Raw genomic sequence first — 25425 nt, forward strand, 5'->3', positions numbered from 1 at the left:
CAGGAGAGGTAACAGGGGAGCCCAGCAAAACATGAAAAGCTCCCCCTAGGAGGGGTGCATCGCTGATGTGATCTTCCGGTCCGGGTTGGCGCCCCCCTCGGGTTCGCACCGTGAGGGGGAGATCTTCATGGTCTGTACTCTGCCTTGTCTCAGGGTAGTAAGTTGGTGGTTTGAAGATATTCCTCTAGTGGTGTGGGGGCTTTTTACTCAATCACCTTGTCCCGGACCTGATGTTTTCAACTCTCTAACTCTCTGCTTTTCTTTTGGCTGGGTTTCTGTACAGCACTTTGGGACATCGGCTGATGTAAAAAGGGCTTTATAAATACATTTGATTGATTTAAATAAATGTTATTGATGGTCCCTGAACAGCATCTGCATCACGTCTCACAGCAGCAGTCAGGCTTCCAGCTTTAGTATGGATCAGCTAGATGTCTCCTAACTCTGACAGTTATGTCTGGCTACCCCTCACCACACTGCAGGTCTTATACTAACTCTGACAGTTCTGTCTGGCTACCGCTCACTACACTGCAGGTCTTACACTAACTCTGACAGTTCTGTCTGGCTACCCCTCACTACACTGCAGGTCTTACACTAACTCTGACAGTTCTGTCTGGCTACCCCTCACCACACTGCAGGTCTTACACTAACTCTGGAATCACACATTTACAAGAGCAAACCTGCTACAGCTACCAGACCTGTTTTTACACAGTGTTCAGCCCAACCCCGTGGGCTGAGCTACAGTAACAGGGGACCTGAGCAGAGTGTTTCAATCACTGATACATGCCAGAGTAACACAGACACAGAAAAAAAGCTGAGTGAGGGTTTCAAAACAGGACAAGTAAACCATTTGTGTTCTTACTTCCTGTGTGTGTGTGCTGAACTACCAACTAACCATCTAAAGCTAGCCATCAGCCTGGTGGAGCTGTACTACCAACTAACCATCTAAAGCTAGCCATCAGCCTGGTGGAGCTGTACTACCAACTAACCATCTAAAGCTAGCCATCAGCCTGGTGGAGCTATACTACCAACTAACCATCTAAAGCTAGCCATCAGCCTGGTGGCGCTGTACTACCAACTAACCATCTAAAGCTAGCCATCAGCCTGGTGGCGCTGTACTACCAACTAACCATCTAAAGCTAGCCATCATCCTGGTGGAGCTATACTACCAACTAACCATCTAAAGCTAGCCATCAGCCTGGGGGAGCTGTATTACCAACTAACCATCTAAAGCTAGCCATCAGCCTGGTGGAGCTGTACTACCAACTAACCATCTAAAGCTAGCCATCAGCCTGGTGGAGCTGTACTACCAACTAACCATCTAAAGCTAGCCATCAGCCTGGTGGAGCTGTACTACCAACTAACCATCTAAAGCTAGCCATCAGCCTGGTGGAGCTGTACTACCAACTAACCATCTAAAGCTATCAATCAGCCTGATGGAGCTGTACTACCAACTAACCATCTAAAGCTAGCCATCAGCCTGGTGGAGCTGTACTACCAACTAACCATCTAAAGCTAGCCATCAGCCTGGTGGAGCTGTACTACCAATTAACCATCTAAAGCTAGCCATCAGACTGTTAACCAACTACTCATCTGAAGCTAGCTAAAATGGCACAAACAGACCTGGACCTGAGGTGAGCAAAAGTGTGTGTTGACCCCTTTATCCCTTGAGTGAGTGAGTGAGTGAGTGAGTGAGTGAGTGAGTGAGTGAGTGAGTGAGTGAGTGAGTGAGTGAGTGAGTGAGAGAGAGAGCGAGCGAGCAGCCGCGTGTCCATGTGTCTGTCCGCGTGTGCGTGCATCCATGCGTGTAGCCGTGCGTCTGTCCGAGCCTGTCGGCCCTTTCATAGAGACTGACCTGCATCTCCTTCTCTCCGTACTTGGAGGGGTTCTTGCTGCCCTGGCTCTTCCTGCGGAGTTTCTTCAGTTCAGCCTGACACTTCTCCAGACTCTCTCCCTTACTCTTGTGCTCCACTTGGTACTTCTTCAACGCAGCCTGAAGGGGGCAGGAGAGAGCACACAGAAAGTTAGTTTATCAGCAATGGGGAGAACAAATTGCCCTTTTAGAGTTTATCTTAGGTCAGTGTCTAGGGGGCAATGTCCCCCTATATGGATCTGTCATAGAGTATGTAACAAGTTGCCCTTTTAGAGCTTGTCTCTCTAAGGCCCTGTGTGTACCATCTATTAGCCTCCTGAAGCCCTGTCATCTTAACTGTCTGAACACATCTCAACAGCTGTCTATCATGTGGCAGTACTGGAGACAGACCATTATGGGAGGGTTCATCAGGATTACCATGATGTGTGTGTGTGTTCTGATCCTCCCTCACATTAACACGTTATCTCCCACTCCCACCCTGCCACATCCAGTAATCTGATCTATTCCATGACTAACACATGTGATTCAACTCAGCAAGGGCTTGATGATGAGCTGACCAGTTGAATCAGGATCACACAGTGTGGAACAGAGGGGGGGGCTCAGGAAGAGGTTTTATGGATAGAGATAATGTAAATTTTGTACTGGTCTCTGACTAGTAATCTATATGGGAACTTTGTCCAGCGGATTGGTAATCTATGGTAAGTTTTCCCGTTCAACCGTTTGGCATTCCAGGAACGTGTCCAAGCCCCGACATCTGTGAGTGATTGAGAGCGGTTGTACAATGCTGGTCAAGTAATCATTTTACAGACAGACAGACAGACAGAGAGAGAGAGAGAGACAGAGAGAGAGAGAGACAGAGAGAGAGAGAGAGACAGAGAGAGAGAGAGAGAGAGACAGACAGAGAAAGAGAAAGAGAAAGAGAGAGACAGAGAGAGAGACAGAGAGAAAGAGAAAGAGAAAGAGAGAGAGAGAGAGAGAGACAGAGAGACAGAGAGAGAGAGAGAGAGAGAGAGAGAGAGACAGAGAGACAGAGAGACAGAGAGAGAGAGAGAGAGAGAGAGAGACAGAGAGAGAGAGAGAGACAGAGAGGAGAGAGAGAGACAGAGAGGAGAGAGAGAGACAGAGAGGAGAGAGAGAGACAGAGAGGAGAGAGAGACAGAGAGGAGAGAGAGAGAGAGAGAGAGAGAGAGAGAGAGAGAGAGAGAGAGAGAGAGAGAGAGAGAGAGAGAGAGAGAGAGAGAGAGAGAGAGAGAGAGAGAGAGAGAGAGAGAGAGACAGAGAGAGAGAGAGACAGAGAGAGAGAGAGACAGAGAGAGAGAGAGAGAGAGAGAGAGAGAGAGAGAGAGAGAGAGAGAGAGAGAGAGAGAGAGAGAGAGAGAGAGAGAGAGAGAGAGAGAGAGAGAGAGAGAGAGAGAGGAGAGAGAGGAGAGAGATAAGTCAAGGAAGCCTGGTTTGTTGTAAAGTAAGCCTATTGTACTTTATATTGGTTTGAGAGGATGAATCGTTCATTTCCGACAGGCAAACGGTACTTGAAGACTTGCTGCTATAGCAACTCTGTGCTTTTGTCTTGATAAAACGTAACGTGTAGCCTACAAACGAGACAATAAACCCTTTAATTGTCTGCACGTACAGACTTGTGAAATATTGCATTATTCAATAGTGAAATATGTTTTAGAATAAAAGTGTGTCATTGTTGAATTGTTTGTGCTCCTGTGATACTGATGCTCAATTTGAGCTGCGGACCAAGCCACAACGAAAGGTAAGGGTGTAATGTGAAAAGTAGAATTCTCTTTCGCCACCCGGTTCCTCAGACTCTCCTTCATGTCTCGTAGTCGGAAAAGGGACGAGGTCTTCAGGCTCAGACTCTCCTTCATGTCTCGTTGTGGGAAAAGGGACGAGGTCTTCAGGCTCAGACTCTCCTTCATGTCTCGTAGTGGGAAAAGGGACGAGGTCTTCAGGCTCAGACTCTCCTTCATGTCTCGTAGTGGGAAAAGGGACAAGGTCTTCAGGCTCAGACTCTCCTTCATGTCTCGTAGTGGGAAAAGGGACGAGGTCTTCAGGCTCAGACTCTCCTTCATGTCTCGTTGTGGGAAAAGGGACGAGGTCTTCAGGCTCAGACTCTCCTTCATGTCTCGTAGTGGGAAAAGGGACGAGGTCTTCAGGCTCAGACTCTCCTTCATGTCTCGTAGTGGGAAAAGGGACGAGGACTTCAGGCTCAGACTCTCCTTCATGTCTCGTAGTGGGAAAAGGGACGAGGTCTTCAGGCTCAGACTCTCCTTCATGTCTCGTAGTGGGAAAAGGGACGAGGTCTTCAGGCTCAGACTCTCCTTCATGTCTCGTTGTGGGAAAAGGGACGAGGTCTTCAGGCTCAGACTCTCCTTCATGTCTCGTTGTGGGAAAAGGGACGAGGTCTTCAGGCTCAGACTCTCCTTCATGTCTCGTAGTGGGAAAAGGGACGAGGTCTTCAGGCTCAGACTCTCCTTCATGTCTCGTAGTGGGAAAAGGGACGAGGTCTTCAGGCTCAGACTCTCCTTCATGTCTCGTAGTGGGAAAAGGGACGAGGTCTTCAGGCTCAGACTCTCCTTCATGTCTCGTAGTGGGAAAAGGGACGAGGTCTTCAGGCTCAGACTCTCCTTCATGTCTCGTAGTGGGAAAAGGGACGAGGTCTTCAGGCTCAGACTCTCCTTCATGTCTCGTAGTGGGAAAAGGGACGAGGTCTTCAGGCTCAGACTCTCCTTCATGTCTCGTTGTGGGAAAAGGGACGAGGTCTTCAGGCTCAGACTCTCCTTCATGTCTCGTATTGGGAAAAGGGTCGAGGTCTTCAGGCTCAGACTCTCCTTCATGTCTCGTAGTGGGAAAAGGGACGAGGTCTTCAGGCTCAGACTCTCCTTCATGTCTCGTAGTGGGAAAAGGGACGAGGTCTTCAGGCTCAGACTCTCCTTCATGTCTCGTAGTGGGAAAAGGGACGAGGTCTTCAGGCTCAGACTCTCCTTCATGTCTCGTAGTGGGAAAAGGGACGAGGTCTTCAGGCTCAGACTCTCCTTCATGTCTCGTAGTGGGAAAAGGGACGAGGTCTTCAGGCTCAGACTCTCCTTCATGTCTCGTAGTGGGAAAAGGGACGAGGTCTTCAGGCTCAGACTCTCCTTCATGTCTCGTAGTGGGAAAAGGGACGAGGTCTTCAGGCTCAGACTCTCCTTCATGTCTCATTGTGGGAAAAGGGACGAGGTCTTCAGGCTCAGACTCTCCTTCATGTCTCGTATTGGGAAAAGGGACGAGGTCTTCAGGCTCAGACTCTCCTTCATGTCTCGTAGTGGGAAAAGGGACGAGGTCTTCAGGCTCAGACTCTCCTTCATGTCTCGTTGTGGGAAAAGGGACGAGGTCTTCAGGCTCAGACTCTCCTTCATGTCTCGTAGTGGGAAAAGGGACGAGGTCTTCAGGCTCAGACTCTCCTTCATGTCTCGTTGTGGGAAAAGGGACGAGGTCTTCAGGCTCAGACTCTCCTTCATGTCTCGTTGTGGGAAAAGGGACGAGGTCTTCAGGTGGCTTTTATTTGTTCATGTTGTTTACCGCCTACCCCTTTTCAGATATACCAAAAAGATGCTCTAAAAATGCAGGCCTGATAAATTAGTGGGATTTTGTCTGAGTATAAGTCAGTGAGTGAGAGAGAGAGAGACAGAGAGAGACAGAGACAGAGACAGAGACAGAGAGAGAGAGAGACAGAGAGAGAGAGAGACAGAGAGTGAGAGAGACAGAGAGAGAGAGAGACAGAGAGTGAGAGAGACAGAGAGAGAGAGACAGAGAGAGAGAGACAGAGAGAGAGAGTGAGAGAGAGAGACAGAGAGAGAGAGTGAGAGTGAGAGAGAGACAGTGTGTGTGAGAGAGAGAGAGAGAGACAGAGAGAGACAGAGAGAGAGAGAGAGAGAGAGAGAGAGAGAGACGGTGTGAGAGAGAGAGAGAGAGAGAGAGAGAGAGAGAGAGACAGAGAGAGAGAGACAGAGAGAGAGAGTGAGAGAGAGAGACAGAGAGAGAGAGTGAGAGAGAGACAGTGTGTGTGAGAGAGAGAGAGAGAGAGACAGAGAGAGACAGAGAGAGATTCCTCCATGGGGAGTCGTGTAGCTACAACAAGTTTCCTTCCTGATGGAAAATGTCTGTTTTTCCTGAAATGACTCGCAAGAAACATTAATAATTCAAAGCAAAACCATTGCTCTTATCACTGATGGCATTTTTAAAAGGAATTCATTACTGTGAATTGATGCCATTTTTAAAAGGAATTCATTACTGTGAATTGATGGCATTTTAATACCCAAAACAAGGCTAGGTTCCAAATGGCACACTATTCCCTATTCCAGGGGTACTCAACTCTTACCCTACGAGGTCCAGAGCCCGCTGGTTCTGTCCTACCTGATAATTAACCAGGTCTAAGTCAGTGCCTGATTAGAGGGGCAGTATCCCCTCACTCACTGGCAGTATCCAAAATGGCATCCTATTGCCTATACAGTGCACTACTTTTAACCAGAACCCTATTGATTTTGGTCAACAGTGGACCCTACGAGGTCCAGAGCCCGCTGGTTCTGTCCTACCTGATAATTAACCAGGTCTAAGTCAGTGCCTGATTAGAGGGGAACAATGAACAACAACAAAAAAGTAGTGGAACTGGCTTCAAGGTCCAGAGTTGAGTTTGAGGGCCCTAGATAGTCAACTACTTTTAATGAAATTCCATAGGGTAGTAGTGCACTATATAGGGAATAGGGTGCCATTCGAGATGGGTGATAATGTATAAGGACTCTGGCTTGTTTGACAGATGGCATTCAGAAAGTGTGTGTGTTTCTGTGTGTGTGTGTGTGTGTGTGTTTTCCTATTGAAAACAATAAGCATCAGAGGATTAGTGAACCAATTGATCGTTGATCTCTTATCAGTGTTACGGAACAGAAACACCTCTGATGGGTCTATAGCGGAAATAAAAAACAGAGATTCATTGTGGGAATAGCCTCCAGTTACTGCAGAATGAGGCATATTTAACATCAGCTATTGGCTCATAAGAGTTCCCAGAACACTCACTGGCAGTATCCAAAATGGCATCCTATTGCCTATACAGTGCACTACTTTTAACCAGAACCCTATTGATTTTGGTCAACAGTAGTGCACTACATAGGGAATAGGGTGGTACACACTGTTGCCCACAGAACAGTGTGACAGAGAGAAGAAAAAAAATGGACTTAAAAATAATAATAGAATTCTAAGAAAGACCGACCACAGACAGCCGGACAGAACCGAGACAAACAAGCTATGGAGAGCAGAGGGCTGCTGGAGGGAAACCTGGATGTCCACACAGAGAAACAGACAGAAACCTTGCTTGTATTTGTATACGATCACGTCTCTATTATGCATGGGAATACTTGGGAACAGATTTCTTAAAATAAAATCACTTGGAGATGATTTTCTGGTGTTTTTACTGTCTTACAGTATTTCCAACAATGAACATAAATTTAAAAAAATAATAATAAAAAAAAAAAAAATAAATATATATATATATATATATATATATATACACACTACTTTTTTTGGCTCAGATAGAAACCCTGCGGGCCGCCAATTGGGGTACCCTGGCGTAGCATACCCACCAGGCTAATGCTACAGCTAGCATACCCAACAGGCTAATGCTACAGCTAGCGTACCCAACAGGCTAATGCTACAGCTAGCGTACCCAACAGGCTAATGCTACAGCTAGCGTACACAACAGACTAATGCTACAGCTAGCGTACCCAACAGGCTAATGCTACAGCTAGCGTACTCAACAAAGTCTAATGCTACAGCTAGCGTACGCAACAGTCTAATGCTACAGCTAGCGTACGCAACAGTCTAATGCTACAACTAGCGTACCCAACAGTCTAATGCTATAACTAGCGTAGCCAACAGTCTAATGCTATAACTAGCGTAGCCAACAGTCTAATGCTATAACTAGCATACCCAACAGTCTAATGCTATAACTAGCATACCCAACAGTCTAATGCTATAACTAGCATACCCAACAGTCTAGTGCTATAACTAGCATACCCAACAGTCTAGTGCTATAACTAGCATACCCAACAGTCTAATGCTATAACTAGCATACCCAACAGTCTAATGCTATAACTAGCATACCCAACAGTCTAATGCTATAACTAGCATACCCAACAGTCTAATGCTATAACTAGCATACCCAACAGTCTAATGCTATAACTAGCATACCCAACAGTCTAATGCTATAACTAGCATACCCAACAGTCTAATGCTATAACTAGCATACCCAACAGTCTAATGCTATAACTAGCATACCCAACAGTCTAATGCTATAACTAGCATAACCAACAGTCTAATGCTATAACTAGCATAACCAACAGTCTAGTGCTATAACTAGCATACCCAACAGTCTAATGCTATAACTAGCATACCCAACAGTCTAATGCTATAACTAGCATACCCAACAGTCTAGTGCTATAACTAGCATACCCAACAGTCTAATGCTATAACTAGCATACCCAACATTCTAATGCTATAACTAGCATACCCAACAGTCTAATGCTATAACTAGCATACCCAACAGTCTAATGCTATAACTAGCATACCCAACAGTCTAATGCTATAACTAGCATACCCAACAGTCTAATGCTATAACTAGCATACCCAACAGTCTAATGCTATAACTAGCATACCCAACAGTCTAATGCTATAACTAGCATACCCAACAGTCTAATGCTATAACTAGCATACCCAACAGTCTAATGCTATAACTAGCATAACCAACAGTCTAATGCTATAACTAGCATAACCAACTAGCATACCCAACAGTCTAATGCTATAACTAGCATACCCAACAGTCTAATGCTATAACTAGCATACCCAACAGTCGTGCTATAACTAGCATACCCAACAGTCTAATGCTATAACTAGCATACCCAACATTCTAATGCTATAACTAGCATACCCAACAGTCTAATGCTATAACTAGCATACCCAACAGTCTAATGCTATAACTAGCATACCCAACAGTCTAATGCTATAACTAGCATACCCAACAGTCTAATTGTACAGCTAGTACAATGGTGTATGATGATGACAACACCACCTCGTCCCCCTAACCTGTAGCACAGCCACACTGCTGCTCCTCCACATGGAGTTGGCTGGTTGCAGCCCGCTCACAGCCCACTCATTCTAAGTATATCACTCCTGCTGCTTCAGACTTCAATGCATGCTGCAGGAAATGTTATAATTCTCTCTTTGCTTATTGGTTATGTCATTTCTAAATATTCTAAAGAGTTGTTTTCTCAAAAGCTTCATTTTCAGGAAAAGGAGCCGTACTGTTTAAATGGAGGTCCAGAATAAGAACACCAAACACTTTGGCAAAGACATGGTCTGAATAACTGTGGTTCTGAATAACGGTGGTGAAGGTGGACAGTAGGTGAAAGACAGACATGGTCTGAATAACTGTGGTGCTGAATAACTGTGGTGCTGAATAACTGTGGTGCTGAATAACTGTGGTGCTGAATAACTGTGGTGAAGGTGGACAGTAGGTGAAAGACAGACATGGTCTGAATAACTGTGGTGCTGAATAACTGTGGTGCTGAATAACTGTGGTGAAGGGGACAGTAGGTGAAAAAGACATGGTCTGAATAACTGTGGTGCTGAATAACTGAATAATGGTGCTGAATAACTGTGGTGCTGAATAACTGTGGTGAAGGTGGACAGTAGGTGAAAGACAGACATGGTCTGAATAACTGTGGTGAAGGTGGACAGTAGGTGAAAGACAGACATGGTCTGAATAACTGTGGTGCTGAATAACTGTGGTGCTGAATAACTGTGGTGCTGACGGGGGACAGTAGGTGAAAGACAGACATGGTCTGAATAACTGTGGTGCTGAATAAATGTGGTGAAGGTGGACAGTAGGTGAAAGATAGACATGGTCTGAATAACTGTGGTGCTGAATAACTGTGGTGCTGAATAACTGTGGTGCTGAATAACTGTGCTGACGGGGGACAGTAGGTGAAAGACAGACATGGTCTGAATAACTGTGGTGCTGAATAACTGTGGTGCTGACGGGGGACAGTAGGTGAAAGACAGACATGGTCTGAATAACTGTGGTGCTGAATAACTGTGGTGCTGACGGGGGACAGTAGGTGAAAGACAGACATGGTCTGAATAACTGTGGTGCTGAATAACTGTGGTGCTGACGGGGGACAGTAGGTGAAAGACAGACATGGTCTGAATAACTGTGGTGCTGAATAACTGTGGTGAAGGTGGACAGTAGGTGAAAGACAGACATGGTCTGAATAACTGTGGTGCTGAATAACTGTGGTGCTGACGGGGGACAGTAGGTGAAAGACAGACATGGTCTGAATAACTGTGGTGCTGCATAACTGTGGTGCTGAATAAATGTGGTGAAGGTGGACAGTAGGTGAAAGATAGACATGGTCTGAATAACTGTGGTGCTGAATAACTGTGGTGCTGAATAACTGTGGTGCTGAATAACTGTGCTGACGGGGGACAGTAGGTGAAAGACAGACATGGTCTGAATAACTGTGGTGCTGACAGGGGACAGTAGGTGAAAGACAGACATGGTCTGAATAACTGTGGTGCTGAATAACTGTGGTGCTGACGGGGGACAGTAGGTGAAAGACAGACATGGTCTGAATAACTGTGGTGCTGAATAACTGTGGTGCTGACGGGGGACAGTAGGTGAAAGTGTAGCTGTTCAAACACAAAGTGTGTGTGTTTGGGCCGGGATGAAAATCGTTAGTGTGTTTGTTAGTTTGTTAGTATGTTGGGAAGGAAACAGAAAACAAAGCGGATTTAAAACTTCTGCAGGAAAACAGAATGTTGGAAACAAACATCATTATGTTGTCATCCAGAGTCCCGTATTTTCCCCCAAGCTACAGAACACAATATTCTACAGCAGGTTTCTAAAAGGAACAAAGAGTTAAATATGCTTTGTATTTTCCCCCAAGCTACAGAACACAATATTCTACAGCAGGTTTCTAAAAGGAACAAAGAGTTAAATATGCTTTGTGTTTTCATTGTTGGCATGGAAAAACCATTGCGATACGGATATCGTCACAGCCCTAGTGTGTGTGTGTGTGTGTGTGTGTGTGTGTGTGTTTCAGCCATTTAGTCAGATGCTCACCGTCAGGTAACGAGCATCCAGCTCAACCTTCTTCTCCAGCTCAGACAGCAGCTCGTTGTGGAAAGACTTCAGCTGCATGGACAGACAGATGGAGAGATTGAGGGGTGTAGAGAAGCACAGGGTTAGCGGTGACATCACTCTCACAACAGAACAGAGTTAGGACCAGGTGTTCATCCTGACCATGTGATCATATAGGAGGAACATCATATATTCGAAGCCTTAGAATAACACAAATACATGCTGATAACGCTGGTTTTACAACAGCTGTTTTTTCTATCCATCGGCAGGACAGAACAGCAGCTTCAGGTATGCTCAGGGGAGGGGGCGTGTCTTTATTAACAGGACAGAACAGCAGCTTCAGGTACGCTCAGGGGAGGGGGCGTGTCTTTATTAACAGGACAGAACAGCAGCTTCAGGTACGCTCAGGGGAGGGGGCGTGTCTTTATTAACAGGACAGAACGGCAGCTTCAGGTACGCTCAGGGGAGGGGGCGTGTCTTTATTAACAGGACAGAACAGCAGCTTCAGGTACGCTCAGGGGGGGGCGTGTCTTTATTAACAGGACAGAACAGCAGCTTCAGGTACGCTCAGGGGAGGGGGCGTGTCTTTATTAACAGGACAGAACAGCAGCTTCAGGTACGCTCAGGGGAGGGGGCGTGTCTTTATTAACAGGACGGCAGCTTCAGGTACGCTCAGGGGAGGGGGCGTGTCTTTATTAACAGGACAGAACAGCAGCTTCAGGTACGCTCAGGGAGGGGGCGTGTCTTTATTAACAGGACAGAACAGCAGCTTCAGGTACGCTCAGGGGAGGGGGCGTGTCTTTATTAACAGGACAGAACAGCAGCTTCAGGTACGCTCAGGGGGGGGCGTGTCTTTATTAACAGGACAGAACGGCAGCTTCAGGTACGCTCAGGGGAGGGGGCGTGTCTTTATTAACAGGACAGAATGGCAGCTTCAGGTACGCTCAGGGGAGGGGGCGTGTCTTTATTAACAGGACAGAACGGCAGCTTCAGGTACGCTCAGGGGAGGGGGCGTGTCTTTATTAACAGGACAGAACGGCAGCTTCAGGTACGCTCAGGGGAGGGGGCGTGTCTTTATTAACAGGACAGAACGGCAGCTTCAGGTACGCTCAGGGGAGGGGGCGTGTCTTTATTAACAGGACAGAACAGCAGCTTCAGGTACGCTCAGGGGAGGGGGCGTGTCTTTATTAACAGGACAGAACAGCAGCTTCAGGTACGCTCAGGGGAGGGGGCGTGTCTTTATTAACAGGACAGAACAGCAGCTTCAGGTACGCTCAGGGGAGGGGGCGTGTCTTTATTGTGGCAGGGCTTACAAACTATCACGCATTACAAAGGGAAACCCAGCCGCGAGCTGCCCGGTGACGCAAGCCTACCAGACGAGATAAATACCTTCTATGCTCGCTTCGAGGCAAGCAACACTGAATCATGCATGAGAGCACCAGCTGTTCCAGACAACTGTGTGATCACACTCGCCGTAGCCAATGTGAGTAAGACCTTGAAACAGGTTAACATTAACAGGGCCAGACGGATTACCATGATGCATACTCGGCGCATGCGCTGACCAGCTTGCAAGTGTCTTCACTGACCACCATAGTCCCTGTGCCCAAGAACACCACGGTAACTAGTCTAAATGACTATCGCCCCGTAGCACCCACATCTGTAGCCATGAACTGCTTTGAAAGACTTGTCATGGCTCACATCAACACCATCATCCCAGACACCCTGGACCCACTCTAATTTGCGAACCTCCCCAACAGACGACACAATCTCTACTTTACTCCACACTGCCCTTTCCCACCTGGACAGAAGGAACACCTACATAACAATGCTGTTCTTAGACTACAGCTCAGCATTTAAATCAAAGTTATTTGACCTCTATTCCTACAGTAAACCATCTCCTCTAGCAATCTGCTTATGATTGTGTCATAAAGTCCTTATGAAGGTTCATATACCCACCATCTCCTCTAGCAATCTGCTTATGATTGTGTCATAAAGTCCTTATGAAGGTTCATATACCCACCATCTCCTCTAGCAATCTGCTTATGAATGTGTCATAAAGTCCTTATGAAGGTTCATATACCCACCATCTCCTCTAGCAATCTGCTTATGAATGTGTCATAAAGTCCTTATGAAGGTTCATATACCCACCATCTCCTCCAACAATCTGCTTATGAATGTGTCATAAAGTCCTTATGAAGGTTCATATACCCACCATCTCCTCCAACAATCTGCTTATGAATGTGTCATAAAGTCCTTATGAAGGTTCATATACCCACCATCTCCTCTAGCTGTACTTGGATCTGTCTGTGGACCTCAGCCATCTGAAACAGCACGTCCCCTAAAGAGAAACACACAGAGCAGATGTCAACAAACATCCCTCACTGCAGACAGGGGAGAGAGTGGGAGGAGAGAGCGAGTGAGGGAGGAGAGCGAGAGAGGAGAGAGAGAGAGCAGGAGAGGAGAGAGAAAGAGCGAGCAGGAGAGGAGAGAGAGAGAGCGAGTGAGGGAGGAGAGCAGGAGAGGAGAGAGAGAGAGCAGGAGAGGGGAGAAAGAGAGCAGGAGAGGGGAGAAAGAGAGCAGGAGAGGGGAGAGAGAGAGCAGGAGAGGGGGAGAGAGCAAGAGAGGGGGGAGCAAGAGAGGGAGAGAGCAAGAGAGGGGGAGAGAGCAAGAGAGGGGGAGAGAGCAAGAGAGGGGGAGAGAGAGCAAGAGAGGGGGAGAGAGAGCAGGAGAGGGGAGAGAAAGAGCAGGAGAGGGAGAGAGAGAGCAGGAGAGGGAGAGAGAGAGAGAGCAGGAGAGGGGAGAGAGAGAGAGAGCAGGAGAGGGGAGAGAGAGAGAGAGCAGGAGAGGGGGAGAGAGAGAGAGAGCAGGAGAGGGGAGAGAGAGAGAGAGCAGGAGAGGGGAGAGAGAGAGAGAGCAGGAGAGGGGAGAGAGAGAGAGCAGGAGAGGGGGGAGAGAGAAGGAGAGGGGGGAGAGAGCAGGAGAGAGCAGGAGAGGGGGAGAGAGCAGGAGAGAGCAGGAGAGGGGGAGAGAGCAAGCAGAGGGGGAGAGAGCAAGAGGGGGGAGCAAGAGCAGAGAGAGGGGGAGAGAGAGCAGGAGAGGGGAGAGAGAGAGCAGGAGAGGGGAGAGAGAGAGAGCAGGAGAGGGGAGAGAGAGAGAGCAGGAGAGGGGAGAGAGAGAGCAGGAGAGGGGAGAGAGAGAGAGCAGGAGAGGGAGAGAGAGAGAGAGCAGGAGAGGGGGAGAGAGAGAGCAGGAGAGGGGAGAGAGAGAGCAGGAGAGGGGGAGAGAGCAGGAGAGGGGGAGAGAGCAGGAGAGGGGGAGAGAGCAGGAGAGGGGGAGAGAGAGCAGGAGAGGGGGAGAGAGCAGGAGAGGGGGAGAGAGCAGGAGAGGGGGAGAGAGCAGGAGAGGGGGAGAGAGCAAGAGAGGGGGAGAGAGCAAGAGAGGGGGAGAGAGCAAGAGAGAGCAGGAGAAGGGGCAGAGAGGGGGAGAGAGAGCAGGAGAGTGGGGGAGAGAAAGCAGGAGAGGGGGAGAGAGCAGGAGAGGGGGAGAGAGAGCAGGAGAGGGGGAGAGAGAGCAGGAGAGGGGCGAGAGAGAGAGCAGGAGAGGGGAGAGAGAGAGAGCAGGAGAGGGGAGAGAGAGAGCAGGAGGGGGAGAGAGAGAGAGCAGGAGAGGGGGAGAGAGAGAGAGCAGGAGAGGGGAGAGGGAGAGCAGGAGGGGAGAGAGAGAGCAGGAGAGGGGGAGAGAGCAGGAGAGGGGGAGAGAGCAGGAGAGGGGGAGAGAGCAAGAGAGGGGGAGAGAGCAAGAGAGGGGGAGAGAGCAAGAGAGAGCAGGAGAAGGGGCAGGAGAGGGGGAGAGAGAGCAGGAGAGTGGGGAGAGAAAGCAGGAGAGGGGGGAGAGAGCAGGAGAGGGGGAGAGAGAGCAGGAGAGGGGGAGAGAGCAGGAGAGGGGGAGAGAGAGCAGGAGAGGGGGAGAGAGAGAGCAGGAGAGGGGGAGAGAGAGAGCAGGAGAGGGGAGAGAGAGCAGGAGAGGGGAGAGAGAGAGAGCAGGAGAGAGAGAGCAAGAGAGATCCCAGTGTGCAGAGAGCCCATGCAGCAACACAACGACACAACAGACGCACTAACAGACAGAGGACAGACTGGTAGCCAGAATGGTGCATGGTGGAACATTTGGATGTCTCAACAGGAAACACATGACACATTAAACAAGACAGAAAGGAAAGGAGGAGGGAAGGAAATGATGCAAATAAACGAGAAGGACATCTTCTAAAGAAGTTGTAGTGAAAGAAACTTCAAAAAGTGGTACAAGCAAAAAATATATATTATTCAAACTTTATATAACTGCTGTTGTTTTATGTGGAGATCAAACATATTGGTTGGTTGATCTTTATATTGGCAATATGACAAATAATAAACAAAAAACAACAGTTAATCTCCAAACGAAGAGGAGTAAGAGAGAGAACTAAAGAAGGAGAGGGAGAGTCATGCAGCCAGTGGAAGATTGGTCCTGGTGTTTTTAATATACCTACACGCTGCCTCTTCTGATTATGCAATGCATTGTAAAGAAAAGGAACAACATATCTAGATTGAGAAGGACAGACCTTGAGAGACAGAAATACAAAGAGAGAAACAGAAATACAGAGAGAGAGAGAGAGACAGAAAGAGAGAAAAAGAGAGAGACATTACAAAGAGGATGGAAACAGGTTCCCATTACCAAGTCCAAGCATTAGGGGGCGCAATTACATTTTTGGGACGAAAAACGTTCCCGTTTTAAACAAGATATTTTGTCACGAAAAGATGTTCGACTATGCATATAATTGACAGCTTTGGATAGAAAACACTCTGACGTTTCCAAAACTGCAAAGATATTGTCTGTGATTGCAACAGAACTGATGTTACAGGCGAAACCCAGATAAAAATCCAACCAGGAAGTGCCGCATTTTTTGAAACCGCCTCATGCCAATGATTCCTTATATGGCTGTGAATGAGCTACGAATGAGCTTACGTTTTCCACGTATTCCCCAAGGTGTCTACAGCATTGTGATGTCTTTTTACGCATTTCCATTGAAGAATAGCCGTAAGGGACCATATATAGCAAATGGTCACATGGTGTCTTCCGCAGAAAATCTTGCGTAAAATACTGAGGTAGCCATTTTTCCAATCGCTTCTTATGAGAAACCAATTGCCTCAACAGATATATTATTGAATATAAATGTTAAAATCACCTTGAGGATGGATCCTAAACAACGTTTGCCGTGTTTCTGCCGATATTATGGAGTTAATTTTGAAAAAAGTTTGGCGTTGTAGTGGTAGCATTTTCCGGTTGATTTCTCAGCCAAGCATGATGAACAAACGGGAGCTATTTCGCCTACAAAAATAATCTTTTTGGAAAAAAGGAACATTTGCTATCTAACTGGGAGTCTCCTGAGTGAAAGCATCCGAAGTTCTTCAAAGGTAAATTATTTAATTTGGTTGCTTTTCTTATTTTCGTGAAAATGTTGCCTGCTGCCAGCAGAGCCTAGCATAGCATTATGCCATGATAAACTTACACAAATGCTTGTCTAGCGTTAACTGTAACGCATATTTTGAAAATCTGAGATGACAGTGTTGTTAAGTTAACAAAAGGCTAAGCTTGTGTTTGAATATATTTAATTCATTTCATTTGCGATTTTCATGAATAGGAAAAGTTTCTAGGGGTATTTATGTCCACTGTGTTATGCTAATTCATTTGAGGCTATGCTTACGCTCCCGGATACGGGAGTTTCAAGAGGTTAACACCAGAGGACTATGGACTAGACTACGTTTCTACTCTAAATACACATGGGTAAAATAGTCAGACCCAAAGTAAATTTCTGATTAAAGCAAAGCCATTTATAATGGAAATACATTTTCAAATAGCACATTTATTAAATGTGTGAAATATTTGTAAAGAACCTCTACCACAAAGTCAAAACTAGTCTTATTGTTCTGTGTTTGATGACCCGTTACTAAAGAACATTAAAGAGTCGAAGTCTTCAAACCTTAGACATCGTTTGAAACTGAAATTCTTAAAGTTCTATCAGAGAACTCAAAGGAATGATGAGAACAACTTCCATCAAGTCCTCAGAACCATCTGATGTTAAGAAGATGGTGCCTGAACCATCTCAGTTCTAATGTTTAAAGACTCTGATCCATCTCAGTTCTAATGTTAAGACTCTGATCCATCTCAGTTCTAATGTTAAGACTCTGATCCATCTCAGTTCTAATGTTAAGACTCTGATCCATCTCAGTTCTAATGTTAAGACTCTGATCCATCTCAGTTCTAATGTTAAGACTCTGATCCATCTCAGTTCTAATGTTAAGACTCTGATCCATCTCAGTTCTAATGTTAAGACTCTGATCCATCTCAGTTCTAATGTTAAGACTCTGATCCATCTCAGTTCTAATGTTAAGACTCTGATCCATCTCAGTTCTAATGTTATGTCTGTATCTCATCAGACAGAACGTATCAGTGGGGTTTAGACTGGTCTGTATCTCATCAGACGGAACGTATCAGTGGGGTTTAGACTGGTCTGTATCTCATCAGACAGAACGTATCAGTGGGGTTTAGACTGGTCTGTATTTCAGACAGAACGTATCAGTGGGGTTTAGACTGGTCTGTATCTCATCAGACAGAACGTATCAGTGGGGTTTAGACTGGTCTGTATCTCATCAGACAGAACGTATCAGTGGGGTTTAGACTGGTCTGTATCTCATCAGACAGAACGTATCAGTGGGGTTTAGACTGGTCTGTATCTCAGACAGAACGTATCAGTAAAGTTTAGGCTGGTCTGTATCTCAGACAGAACGTATCAGTGGGGTTTAGACTGGTCTGTATCTCAGACAGAACATATCAGTGGGGTTTAGACTGGTCTGTATCTCAGACAGAACGTATCAGTAAAGTTTAGACTGGTCTGTATCTCAGACAGAACGTATCAGTGGGGTTTAGACTGGTCTGTATCTCAGACAGAACGTATCAGTAAAGTTTAGACTGGTCTGTATCTCATCAGACAGAACGTATCAGTGGGGTTTAGACTGGTCTGTATCTCATCAGACAGAACGTATCAGTGGGGTTTAGACTGGTCTGTATCTCATCAGACAGAACGTATCAGTAAAGTTTAGACTAGTCTGTATCTCAGACAGAACGTATCAGTGGGGTTTAGACTGGTCTGTATCTCAGACAGAACGTATCAGTGGGGTTTAGACTGGTCTGTATCTCAGACAGAACGTATCAGTGGGGTTTAGACTGGTCTGTATCTCAGACAGAACGTATCAGTGGGGTTTAGACTGGTCTGTATCTCAGACAGAACGTATCAGTGGGGTTTAGACTGGTCTGTATCTCATCAGACAGAACGTATCAGTGGGGTTTAGACTGGTCTGTATCTCAGACAGAAAGTATCAGTGGGGTTTAGACTGGTCTGTATCTCATCAGACAGAACGTATCAGTAAAGTTTAGACTGGTCTGTATCTCAGACAGAACGTATCAGTGGGGTTTAGACTGGTCTGTATCTCAGACAGAACGTATCAGTAAAGTTTAGACTGGTCTGTATCTCAGACAGAACGTATCAGTAAAGTTTAGACTGGTCTGTATCTCAGACAGAACGTACCAGTGGGGTTTAGACTGGTCTGTATCTCATCAGACAGAACGTATCAGTAAAGTTTAGACTGGTCTGTATCTCAGACAGAACGTATCAGTGGGGTTTAGACTGGTCTGTATCTCATCAGACAGAACGTATCAGTAGGGTTTAGACTGGTCTGTATCTCATCAGACAGAACGTATCAGTGGGGTTTAGACTGGTCTGTATCTCATCAGACAGAACGTATCAGTGGGGTTTAGACTGGTCTGTATCTCAGACAGAACGTATCAGTGGGGTTTAGACTGGTCTGTATCTCAGACAGAACGTATCAGTGGGGTTTAGACTGGTCTGTATCTCAACAGAAAGAACGTATCAGTGGGGTTTAGACTGGTCTGTATCTCAGACAGCATGTATATCAGTGGGGTTTAGACTGGTCTGTATCTCAGACAGCACGTATATCAGTGGGGTTTAGACTGGTCTGTATCTCATCAGACAGAACGTATCAGTGGGGTTTAGACTGGTCTGTATCTCAGACAGCATGTATATCAGTGGGGTTTAGACTGGTCTGTATCTCATCAGACAGAACTTATCAGTGGGGTTTAGACTGGTCTGTATCTCATCAGAAAGAACGTATCAGTGGGGTTTAGACTGGACTGTGTCTGTCTGTCTGTCTGTCTGTCGAAGCAGAGGAAGCGTTTCTAAGACTATGGAGATGTTTCCTGAGTGAGTGTTACAACACTGATCGTCTGTCGATCCAAGAAGCACAAGAGCAGGCCATAACATCCTGTCAGGCAGGCCTGCTAAGCCGATTACAGATAATACTGATCCCCTGATCACAGTCCCCAGGGGCTTAGGGAGCCGGGCATTCTGTTGGTCGGGTCTTAGTGGCTGGATCAATTAACAAATGGGTAGCAATTGGAGGAATGGCCATACAGACAACGTTATCTCACACACACACACACACACACACACACACACACACACACACACACACACAGTACTCCCCCGTTTCACTCGGTTTAATTTTATTCCTACGGAGTACAACCCATGATTTCCTCAACAGGCACGTTGTTTACAACAGAAGACCTATAGGATGAAGGGAAAATATGTTGCATGATGTTTTGGAATAAAGCAGGAATGAATAATACCGATGTTAAGCAGGTGGAGACACGCTGCAGGATGCTGGAGTTGTTCAGATGTCAAGCAGGTGGAGACACGCTGCAGGATGCTGGAGTTGTTCAGATGTCAAGCAGGTGGAGACACGCTGCATGATGCTGGAGTTGTTCAGATGTCAAGCAGATGGAGACACGCTGCAGGATGCTGGAGTTGTTCAGATGTCAAGCAGATGGAGACACGCTGCATGATGCTGGAGTTGTTCAGATGTCAAGCAGATGGAGACACGCTGCAGGATGCTGGAGTTGCTCAGATGTCAAGCAGATGGAGACACTCTGCAGGATGCTGGAGTTGTTCAGATGTCAAGCAGGTGGAGACACGCTGCAGGATGCTGGAGTTGTTCAGATGTCAAGCAGATGGAGACACGCTGCAGGATGCTGGAGTTGTTCAGATGTCAAGCAGGTGGAGACACGCTGCAGGATGCTGGAGTTGTTCAGATGTCAAGCAGATGGAGACACGCTGCATGATGCTGGAGTTGCTCAGATGTCATTCACTGGGAAAACATGAGGATGTTTCCAGCATGACATTGCAATGGAAATGTTCATTGTTGCCATGACAACTTTTATCTTGTATCAAACAGAAAATCGGACGACAAAAAAAACACGTTGGCATGGTTACTGCAGAGACTACTAGACAGAAACAGATTCATGTGTCTCAAATGTCACCCTATAGTCTATAAAGGCCCATAGGGCTCTGGTCTAAAGTAGTGCACTATATAGGGAATAGGGTGTCATTTGGGACTCACAGCCTGAGAAAGAATCAATATATGACGTTATTAGGAAACTTTGTTCGACTCGGTTGTGTGCAATGATGGTGTGTGTGTGTGACAGAAACCAGCAGCCAGCAGAAACCGGAGAGGTTTGGCAGCTTCAACAAGGATGTCCGCATACCAGCTAATCACCATTCAGCTTTGCTATGACAGACGGGTTGATAGGAGACCCCCCTAATAAATACCACAGTGTTGTATCAGTGTATTACACCCCTCTCTATCCTAACACCACCCACAGCAACATGGAGAACAATAGGCCTGTGTGTGTGTGCGTCTCTCTCTGCAGGTGAGCTTATTTTAGTCCACACCTGCAGAGCAACACGTGAGCACGTCTGACAGCTCCCAGATATAAACAGAGTTCAGTGGAGTAAACACAGACCCTTTCCACATCCCCTCGGTTAGTGTATGGAAGCTTTCTCATTACAACACTGATATGTAGTCATCACCATCACAGACAGAAAACACCTGAGGAGAGGAGAGCCTGAGAGGAGAGGAGAGCCTGAGAGGAGAGGAGAGGCTGAGAGGAGAGGAGAGGAGAGGAGAGCTGAGCCTGAGAGGAGAGGAGAGGCTGAGAGGAGAGGCTGAGAGGAGAGGCTGAGAGGAGAGCCTGAGAGGAGAGCCTGAGAGGAGAGCCTGAGAGGAGAGCCTGAGAGGAGAGCCTGAGAGGAGAGCCTGAGAGGAGAGCCTGAGAGGAGAGCCTGAGAGGAGAGGAGAGCCTGAGAGGAGAGGAGAGCCTGAGAGGAGAGCCGAGCCTGAGAGGAGAGGAGAGGAGAGGAGAGCCGAGCCTGAGAGGAGAGCCGAGCCTGAGAGGAGAGCCTGAGAGGAGAGGAGAGCCTGAGAGGAGAGGAGAGCCTGAGAGGAGAGAGCCTGAGAGGAGAGAGCCTGAGAGGAGAGCCTGAGAGAGAGAGCCTGAGAGGAGAGGCCTGAGAGGAGAGAGCCTGAGAGGAGGAGGCTGAGAGGAGAGCCTGAGAGGAGAGCCTGAGAGGAGAGCCTGAGAGGAGAGGAGAGCCTGAGAGGAGAGGAGAGCCTGAGAAGAGAGGAGAGCCTGAGAAGAGAGGAGAGCCTGAGAAGAGAGGAGAGCCTGAGAGGAGAGGAGAGCCTGAGAGGAGAGGAGAGCCTGAGAGGAGAGCCTGAGAGGAGAGGAGAGCCTGAGAGGAGCGTAAGCTGTGAATCAATCAGTGAAGGTCAGACAGGGATCACTATAGGTTGTCACGGAAGCAGCATAATGCTAGGGTCGTTGCCATGGGAGAAGTTGAGGCAGCGGTTTCAAAAAGAAAGTGTGTGTGTAGCTATTAACAAACACTGTTAACACTGTCCTCTCCTACACCTTTTCCTTCATATGACATCAGCAATCTCTCTTCAGGTGACCCTGTCCCACAGCACACTGATGCAATCAGGGAGTGGTGTGTTAAGGTGTGTGTGTGTGTGTGTGTGTGTGTGTGTGTGTGTGTGTGTGCCTAGCACACAGTCTATCCCTCAGGGAGAAACCGACATGAATACTGATAATGGGAGGATTAATAATGTGTGATACAGGTAACAGCTGAATCCCCTGACAGAGACAGACAGTGTGTGCAGGTGCATGTTACAACAAACAGAGCTAATCTTTACGCAGAGGCGGTTTGAGCTTATTTTCCACATGATCCGTGTCTATGCACCCCCACACATTAACTCTATTTATAAACCACGTCTCCTTCCCTAGTTCTCTATGCACCCCCACACATTAACTCTATTTATAAACCATGTCTCCTTCCCTAGTTCTCTATGCACCCCACACATTAACTCTATTTATAAACCACGTCTCCTTCCCTAGTTCTCTATGCACCCCACACATTAACTCTATTTATAAACCATGTCTCCTTCCCTAGTTCTCTATGCACCCCACACATTAACTCTATTTATAAACCATGTCTCCTTCCCTAGTTCTCTATGCACCCCACACATTAACTCTATTTATAAACCATGTCTCCTTCCCTAGTTCTCTATGCACCCCACACATTAACTCTATTTATAAACCATGTCTCCTTCCCTAGTTCTCTATGCACCCCACACATTAACTCTATTTATAAACCATGTCTCCTTCCCTAGTTCTCTATGCACCCCACACATTAACTCTATTTATAAACCATGTCTCCTTCCCTAGTTCTCTATGCACCCCACACATTAACTCTATTTATAAACCATGTCTCCTTCCCTAGTTCTCTATGCACCCCACACATTAACTCTATTTATAAACCATGTCTCCTTCCCTAGTTCTCTATGCACCCCACACATTAACTCTATTTATAAACCATGTCTCCTTCCCTAGTTCTCTATGCACCCCACACATTAACTCTATTTATAAACCATGTCTCCTTCCCTAGTTCTCTATGCACCCCACACATTCTCTATTTATAAATGTCTCCTTCCCTAGTTCTCTATGCCCACACATTAACTCTATTTATAAACCATGTCTCCTTCCCTAGTTCTCTATGCACCCCACACATTAACTCTCTATTTATAAACCATGTCTCCTTCCCTAGTTCTCTATGCACCCCACACATTAACTCTATTTATAAACCATGTCTCCTTCCCTAGTTCTCTATGCACCCCACACATTAACTCTATTTATAAACCATGTCTCCTTCCCTAGTTCTCTATGCACCCCACACATTAACTCTATTTATAAACCATGTCTCCTTCCCTAGTTCTCTATGCACCCCACACATTAACTCTATTTATAAACCATGTCTCCTTCCCTAGTTCTCTATGCACCCCACACATTAACTCTATTTATAAACCATGTCTCCTTCCCTAGTTCTCTATGCACCCCACACATTAACTCTATTTATAAACCATGTCTCCTTCCCTAGTTCTCTATGCACCCCACACATTAACTCTATTTATATAAACCATGTCTCCTTCCCTAGTTCTCTATGCACCCCACACATTAACTCTATTTATAAACCACGTCTCCTTCCCTAGTTCTCTATGCACCCCACACATTAACTCTATTTATAAACCATGTCTCCTTCCCTAGTTCTCTATGCACCCCACACATTAACTCTATTTATAAACCATGTCTCCTTCCCTAGTTCTCTATGCACCCCACACATTAACTCTATTTATAAACCATGTCTCCTTCCCTAGTTCTCTATGCACCCCACACATTAACTCTATTTATAAACCATGTCTCCTTCCCTAGTTCTCTATGCACCCCACACATTAACTCTATTTATAAACCATGTCTCCTTCCCTAGTTCTCTATGCACCCCACACATTAACTCTATTTATAAACCATGTCTCCTTCCCTAGTTCTCTATGCACCCCACACATTAACTCTATTTATAAACCATGTCTCCTTCCCTAGTTCTCTATGCACCCCACACATTAACTCTATTTATAAACCATGTCTCCTTCCCTAGTTCTCTATGCACCCCACACATTAACTCTATTTATAAACCATGTCTCCTTCCCTAGTTCTCTATGCACCCCACACATTAACTCTATTTATAAACCATGTCTCCTTCCCTAGTTCTCTATGCACCCCACACATTAACTCTATTTATAAACCATGTCTCCTTCCCTAGTTCTCTATGCACCCCACACATTAACTCTATTTATAAACCATGTCTCCTTCCCTAGTTCTCTATGCACCCCACACATTAACTCTATTTATAAACCATGTCTCCTTCCCTAGTTCTCTATGCACTCTATTTATAAACCATGTCTCCTTCCCTAGTTCTCTTACACATTAACTCTATTTATAAACCATGTCTCCTTCCCTAGTTCTCTATGCACCCCACACATTAACTCTATTTATAAACCATGTCTCCTTCCCTAGTTCTCTATGCACCCCACACATTAACTCTATTTATAAACCATGTCTCCTTCCCTAGTTCTCTATGCACCCCACACATTAACTCTATTTATAAACCATGTCTCCTTCCCTAGTTCTCTATGCACCCCACACATTAACTCTATTTATAAACCATGTCTCCTTCCCTAGTTCTCTATGCACCCCACACATTAACTCTATTTATAAACCATGTCTCCTTCCCTAGTTCTCTCTATGCACCCCACACATTAACTCTATTTATAAACCATGTCTCTCCTTCCCTAGTTCTCTATGCACCCCACACATTAACTCTATTTATAAACCATGTCTCCTTCCCTAGTTCTCTATGCACCCCACACATTAACTCTATTTATAAACCATGTCTCCTTCCCTAGTTCTCTATGCACCCCACACATTAACTCTATTTATAAACCATGTCTCCTTCCCTAGTTCTCTATGCACCCCACACATTAACTCTATTTATAAACCATGTCTCCTTCCCTAGTTCTCTATGCACCCCACACATTAACTCTATTTATAAACCATGTCTCCTTCCCTAGTTCTCTATGCACCCCACACATTAACTCTATTTATAAACCATGTCTCCTTCCCTAGTTCTCTATGCACCCCACACATTAACTCTCTATTTATAAACCATGTCTCCTTCCCTAGTTCTCTATGCACCCCACACATTAACTCTATTTATAAACCATGTCTCCTTCCCTAGTTCTCTATGCACCCCACACATTAACTCTATTTATAAACCATGTCTCCTTCCCTAGTTCTCTATGCACCCCACACATTAACTCTATTTATAAACCATGTCTCCTTCCCTAGTTCTCTATGCACCCCACACATTAACTCTATTTATAAACCATGTCTCCTTCCCTAGTTCTCTATGCACCCCACACATTAACTCTATTTATGAACCATGTCTCCTTCCCTAGTTCTCTATGCACCCCACACATTAACTCTATTTATAAACCATGTCTCCTTCCCTAGTTCTCTATGCACCCCACACATTAACTCTATTTAT

General features: G+C 46.1%; 1 protein-coding gene across 2 annotated transcripts in view; it reads right to left on the reverse strand.

The window, feature by feature from the left end:
• Window positions 1-25425, reverse strand: part of baiap2a (BAR/IMD domain containing adaptor protein 2a) — a 190620-nt gene that overhangs the window by 38033 nt on the left and 127162 nt on the right. For both annotated transcript variants that reach the window (XM_065010765.1, XM_065010766.1), the window contains exons 4-6: window positions 13322-13383; window positions 11028-11099; window positions 1853-1990 (exon numbers count right to left, since the gene is read on the reverse strand). In XM_065010765.1, the coding sequence (XP_064866837.1) occupies window positions 1853-1990; window positions 11028-11099; window positions 13322-13383 (272 nt within the window). The remainder of the gene's footprint in view (window positions 1-1852; window positions 1991-11027; window positions 11100-13321; window positions 13384-25425) is intronic.

Source organism: Oncorhynchus nerka, linkage group LG26 (assembly GCF_034236695.1).
Source record: "Oncorhynchus nerka isolate Pitt River linkage group LG26, Oner_Uvic_2.0, whole genome shotgun sequence".
Classification (NCBI taxonomy): Eukaryota; Metazoa; Chordata; class Actinopteri; order Salmoniformes; family Salmonidae; genus Oncorhynchus; species Oncorhynchus nerka.